This window comes from Dioscorea cayenensis, chromosome 8 (genome assembly GCF_009730915.1).
Source record: "Dioscorea cayenensis subsp. rotundata cultivar TDr96_F1 chromosome 8, TDr96_F1_v2_PseudoChromosome.rev07_lg8_w22 25.fasta, whole genome shotgun sequence".
In the NCBI taxonomy this organism is placed as follows: Eukaryota; Viridiplantae; Streptophyta; class Magnoliopsida; order Dioscoreales; family Dioscoreaceae; genus Dioscorea; species Dioscorea cayenensis.
The window spans coordinates 9,825,327-9,834,120 of NC_052478.1; the positions used below are offsets into that span (position 1 = coordinate 9,825,327).

The following is an 8,794-nucleotide window of genomic DNA, read 5'->3' on the forward strand; positions in this document are numbered from 1 at the left end:
GTGTGGGGGAGGATACGCCTCGGCAGATTGTTCTATTGTAGGAGCGGCTCATGGACCCATAAAGCAAGAAGATTTTGTTGGTAGTGCCCTCCAACAACAAGGAAACCCCTAAAGTGGCATCTGCAACTCAGGTTGGTGGAATCTCCCAAATTTCTCTCGGGAAAATCAAGGGCAACAGCAGAAGCTCCCACCAGGATTCCCTCCTTACCAACAAAATAACAAGAGACCTGCATTGGAGGAAGTGCTTGCCCCGTTCATTCAAAGCACGGATGTTAAGTTTCAGAAGTCTGAAAACTGATTCTAGAGCATAGATTCATCGATGAGAAACCAACAGGCTTCTCTTCAGAACTTAGAGAATCAGGTGGGACAAATAGCTAAACTCTTATCCAAACACCCTCAAGAAAGTTTATCGATGAGTAACTAAAGGCAATTACCCTTTAGAGTGGTAAAAAAGTGGGGGTGTGTAGTAAAAAGATGATGGAGAAGAAAAAGGAGCAAGAAATTAAGGTTGTTGAGAATCCGGCAAGGGAAAGTGAGCCTACTCCGATTGTTGAAAAGAGAATATTGCCACCATTGAAGGAGTATGTTCCCAACCTCCCTTACCCATCAAGATTTAAGAATGATCATATGAATGAACACTTCAAGAAATTTCTGGACTTGTTAGAGCCATTGCACATTAATGTACCGTTTGCGGAAGCCTTGTCTCAAATTCCAAAGTACGTGAAGTTTCTCAAGGACCTAATAACATACAAGTGGAAATTTGAGGAGGTGTCAATGGTGACATTGAGCTAAGGAAGTTTAACATTGCTTCAAAATTGAATGCCGAGGAAGCAAAAAAGATCCAGGGAGTTTTACTATCCCTTGTAACATTGGTGATTTGGTTAATGAAAAAGCCCTAGCAGATCTAGGTGCTAGTATAAATGTGATGCCCTACACCTTGTTTAGGAGACTTGGACTTTTTGACCTTCAACCAACTAGGATGACATTACAACTAGCTAACGACTCGATTAGACATCCTAGAGGAATTATAGAAGATGTTATGGTTAAGGTTGACAAATTTATTTTCCTGGTAGATTTTGTGATTCTAGATGTAGATGAGGATGTTAAAGTTTCTCTCATTCTTGGTAGACCATTCCTAGCCACCTCCCAAGCCCTCATTGATGTTAGTAATGGTAAAATGATGCTTAGGGCTGGGGATGAGGAAGTTATGTTTGCTTTATCTGATGCAATGAAACATCCTTCTTCTTTTGGTGATACATGCTATTTACTTAATATAACTTACCCACTACTTGATGAATGTCTGCAGGAAACATTACACAAAGTGCCTTTCGAGGAGTCATTGGATGACCCTCAAATTGAAGAGACCACCTCGGTTCTTACGCCTACCATTATTGAGGAAATCACGCGATAGAAGCAATGGTGCGAGGTCGCTTCCCCCAAGAAAGGCAAAAGAAAACCTTCACCTAAGAAGGTAACACCCGAGTCAGTAAATTACATTGGTAAGCTCCCTATTTTCTCCGATCTCATACTTGGGCATTATTTCAGAGACATTGATTCTAGATATGAGGAGTGTTTTTACTTTGAGCCTTTTTGACATTCGTCGTTCAAGTACATTAAGCTCGGGACGTTAAACAAGAGCTTCTTGGAAGGCAACCCAAGTAAATTTTTCCATATTTTGTTGAGTTTGAGTATTTAGTAGTAGTTTTATAGTTTTGTTTGAATTTGCAATAAATTGCTCGGCTTGTCATGATTTTCATGTAGTGGTTGGATGCTTGTGATTATAGATACTCATTTTATGCTTCCCAGGTCATATATGTATTTGAGCTTAATTGTAGCAAGTAGGAAAAACTCTGCTCAATTTTCCACGACTCTTCCATTCTACTTACGCCCATAAGCACAGTCGTAAGCCTCAAATAGAAAACTTTATGAGCATCTTATGCCCGTAAGCCACCCCGCAAGGGGAATTCAAAAAGCCTTATGAGTGCACTTACGGTCTGAACATCCTGGTGAGCACAATTTAAAGTTTCCTTATGGGCGGCTTACATCTGTAACCAAAACCATAAGAGCAGGATAGAGAACCATACATACTATAAGGCTAGGCCTCTTAAGATTGTACCCTAGGTTGTAAAAGAGATATACCCTTGCGGGGTAGGCCTTACAACCATAAGTAACCCGTATTTGTTTTTCCAAAGAGACTTATCGTCATGGCATACGCCTGTAAGCACCTAGGGTTTAAGTGCTGTAGGTAATCTTTAATCTTCATTCTCAACTATTATTTGGATGGGCACACCTCCAAATGTGTGCCAACCTCCAGGTATTCAAGTGAGTACAATGATTTGGAGGGGCACAGAGGCAGTCACATTCAAGTATCCCGATTTCTGCATTGATAGCAAGATCTTCACCAATGCGGCCATTTATTAAACAAGCGACACGATCTACGGCATAAACGTTTGCTCGTTTATGTTATCTCAATGAAAAACATGGATGCTGGAGTATTTCTGGCCGGTATTGTAGCAGGTATTGCAGCAAAACATTGTAGCAATTTAGTGTAGCAGTCATGTTCACGGCCGGTTGAAAATGAGATTTCTAAAAAATCCACACGGGCGTGTGGAAATTCCCCACGCCCGTGTGGATGCCCGATTCTAGCCTTTTTAAAGCCGCGATTCAGCCCGATTTCAGCATCCTTTTTTTCCATCTTTTCTCCAACTTTGGAGAGGCTTGTAACTAGGGTTCAGAGAGGTTTTGGCAAGGCTTTTGGAGGGGTTCTATGCCTTCGACACCATAATTCTCTTGGAAGATAGCAATTGGGGGAGTTTTCGTCGGCACAGATCCGGCGAGGTGTGCCCTAGGCTTGACAAGGGGACCTTTGAAGAAGGCGCGGCTACTCCACATGACCATCGACATGACTATCGAGGTGGTTTTCCTATGGACTATTTATTTTTACTTTTGATTTTAGGATTAATTGTATCTTGCTCTATGGAGAGCTAAACCCCTAGTGGGTACTTCTATTGGTGAACCCTAGGATGTATTTGTTTCATTAAACCATTTATTATGCTTTCCTTAATTGATATTTTAATTGAGTTCCAATCTTGAATGCTTGATTGTTTGAATAATCCCTTAGAGTGACACTAAGGTTGAGAGTTCACCTTGGTAACCCTTGTGAGTTAGTGACACACCATGAAGGTTAGACATAGCTAGATTGGAGAGGGTTGAGAGGGTGAGTGACAAGGTCCCCTTGCGTATATCCCGCAAGTGCACGGGTTTGTCGAAGTAATAATCCAGGATGAGCGGGTATCGAATCCACAGGGAGTAGGGGATAAAAACACTTAATTCGATTCTTAGCTATGTGAAAGATCAATGATGATAAGTGTGACAATGATTCAATTCTCAACAATAAAAACAACAAGTAAGAGAGCAAAAGTAAAGAAGGGGGTAAGGCAATCGATAAAGATGGGGTACTCGGATAATGCTCCGCCTACGATAATCATTTCAAGTGCAAGAACCCTCTATTATGCTTTCTAATCAATGCAATAGTGAGTTGTGGAAATCCTTAAATACATAGTCCCAAATCTAAGGTCAACTATGCCTAACTCTATACATGTCCAGGAGGAGAGATTAGATAACCTCTCAAGCTCGCACTCGCATAGAGTTGCAATGAGCTCTAGAGATTCCAAGTGATAAATCTCTTCCTAATTATAGACCTAACCCTTTAGTCCAGGTGGAAGGTCCCTAACCATGATTAAGCCCTAGATACTAAGATCACCTCAACGCTTCACTCCATTGCACGCGCAACTAAACCCCAGCGGAGGGTCATCCCTTAGACCATTCATTCTATTATGGCCGCAAAGAACTCGAGGAATGGAGGTAGAATCTATAACGTCAGAGGAGAAAGGGGACGCTCCTGTACCTCTTGACTCACCCTCTCAACCCTCTCCAACCTAGCTTTGTCTAACGCTCGTGGTGTGTCACTCACTCACAAGTTACCAATAAGAACTCTCAACCCTAGTGTCACTCTAGGGGAAATGTTCATACAATCAAGCATTCAAGGTTGGAACTCACAATAAACATCAATTTATTGAAAGCATAATAAAGAGATTCAAAGAAACAAATACATCCTAGGGTTCACAAATACCCAAGTACCCACTAGGGGTTTAGCTCTCCATGGAGCTAAGTACAATCAAGGAAATTGAATGTAAAAGCAATGAATCCATAGAGAAACCCCCTCGACGGTCATGTCTATGGTCTTGTGGATAGTCCTCTAGTCGTCGTCCAAGGATTCCCTCATCCGGCATAGGATACGCCTCGATGGAAGCTCCCCTACCAACGTTCTTCCTAAGGAATGATGATGTCGGAGCCGTAGAACCTCTCCAAAACCCTAGCCAATACCACTCAAAACCCTAGCCGAAGCCCTCTCTCAAGTTGGGGAAAAAATGGAGAAGAGAATACTAAAATCCGGGCTAATTCGCTTTTAAATAGGGCTGGAATCGGGCGACTACACGGGCGTGGATGCTTTACAGGCCCGTGCGGAATTTCCACACGGGCGTGGATAATTTCCACACGCCCGTGTGGATTCTCTGAACTCCTGTTTTTTCGACCGGCTGTGAACAGTGCTACTGCAGTACTTGCTACTGTATTGCTAAAGTGCTCTGCTATAGTATCTGGCCTGAATAGCTTCCCGAATCCATACTTTCATCGGAGTAACGCAAACGGGCACACGTTCACATCGTGGATCACTTACTTCTTCAATGATAGGCAAATTGGTGGAGCTCTTGTTCTATGTGCATAAGTCGGAATGCTCGAGTGTGACTGCTTTTGTGCCCCTACAATTGGATGTGCCAAACTCGAATATGAGGAGGTTGGCACACACTCTAGCATCTCCATCCGACCTATCTCTTCGTGTTTGAACCTTAGCAAGATTTCCTCCAAAATCGGTGCATTGTGATCCACATTGCCTTCTTTCCTTAATACTCGGTCTCACAACCCTACTTGCATAAAAGTAACATAAAAACACACATATTAGTGTAAAAACCCGAGAAAAGTAATGCTCAAGATAACGAATGAACGCTTCGCATTCATATCGCACAAGCACTTATCAGTGAGTCTAGAGGTAGCGGAGCGTCCCCTTTCCCCTCTGGTGTGATTTATCATACCTCCATTTCCTCGAGTTCTTTACGGTCACAATAGAGTGAAGTGCTAGAGGATGAACACCACTGGGGCTTAGTTGCGCGAGCGACAGAGTGAAGCATTGAATTGAACTCTAGCATATGGGGCTTAATTGTGTTTAGGGGCCTTTCACCTAGACCAAAGGGTTAGGTCTACACATAGGAATAGGGTTTATCACTTGGAATCCCTAGAACTCCATGCAACTTTATATAGTGCGAGGTGTTGAGACTGTTCTATTTCTCCGCCGGGGTATAGTATAGAATTAGTCACGGTTGACCTTAGATTTGGGACTGTGTATTGTAGGATCTCCACGACTCATTAATGCATTAGTTAGGAAGCATAATAGTTGGTTTTGCACTTGAAACGATTATCCTAGGCAGAATAGTATCTGAGTACCCCACTTTATATTGATTTCCTTTCCTCTCACTTATTTGTGCTTCTCTTTCTTGTTCTTTTATTCTTGTTTACATCACACTTTATCAACACAATCATTGTTCATTGTCACTTGGTTAAGTAGCAACTTAAGTATTTTTATTCCCTACTCCCTGTGGATACGATACTCCACTCACCTGGGAATTTATTACTCGACAAACCCATGCACTTGCGGGTCACACGCAATGGGTGTTGTCATCCCGTATGGTGGATTAGCCCATACTAGCACAGCTAGAGCTTGAGGACAAGGTTAGGAGGATGATGTAGTTGGGAGGTTGGAGCTAGTTGTTTTTAATAGAGGAGTAAGTGTATCATAACACAACCCTCGAGGTCTTCAGCACGTTCAAGTTAGACCAAGGGTTGATAGGTTTTGCTTGTCCAGGAGTGATCTAATTTCCGATTTTTAGAGAATAGCGAACTCTGACACATATAGAGTTCGCTATGCTAATTGGGTTATATGACACCAACTTTATGAGCACCCTACAATACAAGGAGCTCCACATGTACTTCTATCCTGGCATCACCGAAAAGGGAATATGGCAGCATCAAAGCTGCGAGAGGAGCTACAAGCTAGGCCTCACCAAGGTTTCTTCCCTTACCTGGTCAGCACTCAAGTACGTGCATGCTGTCATCGCCTGATCTTTTGTAGGGCCAGGTGATAGTACCGGAGTGGTGGGGTGACAAAAGCTGTTATTCCTATATAGCTTGGTCGAGCGTCACCCCATCCACCTTGGCTACGTGTTGGTCAACTTCATCCCATACCAAGGCCATCACATACTCTTGGATGTGACCTTTGCCGGCCCATACATCAAGGGTATGGAGCTGGAAGATTGGCTCAAGGGTTAGGAGATCAAAGGAGATTCGACATCCCTTGGCCTGGATATACTGGGTAGATAGGGATGGTCGTCCACCGTGGCTATAAGTGGGTCCTCACCCCTAGTCAGACAAAGCAGATACCAGCAAAGGATGATGAGGTAGAGGATAAGGAGTTAGATGATGAGTCTAACAGTGAGTCATCCTTACCATCAGCCATTATACCAGCGAGTAGAGTTAGCCTCGCCGCAACTCACCCTCGGCGATAGTCAGAGATTCAAGAGCTGTGAGCCATGATACGACAGCTGTAAGAGAGCCAGCAGACCATCTTTGTAACCTATTCATGAATCATGGCCGACCTTGGTCGTGCACTGGATCTATTACCACGGCTGATCCCTCCTGTTCCTGCACCGACTTCTCCATAATCACCACATCCGCTGACTGATTTCGCCCCATCCAACGTAACTGAGCATTGATTCTCTTTTATTTCATTTTGTACTTTCATTTTAGACATTGTATTTAGTATTTTTGACAAGGGTTGGCCCTGCCTAGTTTGTACTTATTTTGAGACAATTAGTGGATTCTATTTTCTGCTTTTGTTATTTTATTTTGGTTAACATTTAATGTTCATCCCTTATACGTCACAGGATTTATTTCTAACACCTAACCTCCTCAAATATAAAGAAGATGCTCACTCAGTAAATTCTCAACCTTGAGTAACCCCCAAACTACTAGGGCACAACAAAGGACACACTAGGCCAGTTCCAAGCAATAATGAACTCTTCCATGTGAACCGGGGAAGTAATATTATTCCACTACATCCCTAATTCCACATTGAGGACAATGTATGATTTAAGTATGGGGGAGAGATTTAAGTTTCATTGTGCACACCTTTGCATGCCAAGTTGTGACTTATGATGATGTATTGGAAATGTGGAAGAGTTTCTTAGTATTAGAATAGACACATGCAAATTTGTTCCATTTTGAGTTCTATTTTTTTAGTGTTCACCTTATTCTTGGCTACTCACCAAATTAGAGCACACAACTTCTCTATTGTAGCAACTTAGACCGTGTTGGATTTCTTTAGTTTTACTCATTATACTTTTTTGAGGTTGGTTTGAGAAACTTTTTTTTGCAAATTTGAAATAATTTCTTTTAAAATATAAAAGAGAAAAGTTGAGACATAGAAAGAGCTACCCCTATTAGAAGTGCAAACCTACTCTCGACAAGTCAGATATTATGTATGCCCTAATGAGAGAAAGAGCAACCTCTTTAGGTGAGTGAAAGCTACCATATTTTTAGTAAAAGATGTGGAAAGAGTTATCCCTTTTAAGTGTGAAAGCCACTCGTTGAATGGTCATGGGAGAAAGCTACCTTGTGAGTTGTGTGAAGCTACCACCTTTTGCATAAGAAGTATTTGTGTGAGTGTTTGCTTTGGGAAATCCTCTAGGTCAAAAGAAGTGAAGTAGAGAGTTGCAACACACACACACACACACATAATGATAGTCTTGAATAGAGTGTGCACTATTCTTGGAACTTGAAGTTTTTAGCATGCTTGTGTTGCTGAAACTTGAAATTCTAGTGAAAATACTAAATTCTTAAGTGCCCAAGGTCCTGCAATTTTTTCACTTGGTTTATATTGTTTTATTTTGCTTGAGAACAAGAAAAAGCTTAATTGTGGGGGAATTTAATGAATGCACAATGTTCATGCATTTCATATCAATTTGTATACTCAATTGGCATATATTATAATTATATTATGGAATTCGATGCTAAATATAGTGTGTTTTGTATTAAATAGGCTTATGGTAGTGTTTAAAGATGAGTGAGAGCGAAAGGAGGCATTCTAGACCCAAAATGATGAGTTTTGAGCTCTCTTGATATCATTAGAGCAAGGATAATACAAACTGGGTGGCTTACGAATAGCTTACGGTCATCCTTACGACCGTGAGTCAATTCCAGAAGATTATGCGGGTATGTTTATGCCCGTAAGGGGGATTTAGATCCAATTCAGAAGACCTTACGGGCAAGGCTTCCGCTTGTAAGGATACCTGTAAGAACCATCCAGAGGAGTTTACGACCATAGCCTATGCCTGCAAGGGCGATAGCAAGAAGCAGAGCAGTGAAGCTTACGGTCTAGCTCTTACAGTCGTAATATGGATCAGAACACATACAAAAGACATTACGGTCAGGGCTTACAGCGGACATGGCTTACAGCAATAAGTCATATTGTAAGGCTTGCAACAATATTCTCCAGCTCCCTTACGACCTCGTCCTTATGCCTGTAAGTAGCCCGTAAGCAGTTGGGTATAAATATAACTTATGAGGATTTATAGGCCATTATCTATTCTATCTTTCTATTCTTTATGGGTGACTCTTAGAGGTG

The 8,794-nt window shown here is 41.9% G+C and overlaps 1 protein-coding gene across 1 annotated transcript; it reads left to right on the forward strand.

The window, feature by feature from the left end:
• Nucleotides 1–477: 477 nt before the first annotated feature.
• Nucleotides 478–1,411, forward strand: LOC120267262. Its single transcript, XM_039274942.1, has 2 exons — nucleotides 478–716; nucleotides 946–1,411. Exons 1-2 carry the CDS (start codon nucleotides 478–480, stop codon nucleotides 1,409–1,411), a joined length of 705 nt encoding a protein of 234 aa, XP_039130876.1.
• Nucleotides 1,412–8,794: the final 7,383 nt, after the last annotated feature.

Coding starts and splice junctions, on each gene's coding strand:
- LOC120267262 (XM_039274942.1), top strand. CDS start 478: ATGGAGAAGAAAAAGGAGCAAGAAATTAAGGTTGTTGAGAATCCGGCA. Junction 717..945: donor GCCTTGTCTCAAATTCCAAA/GTACGTGAAGTT, acceptor CACCTTGTTTAG/GAGACTTGGACTTTTTGACC.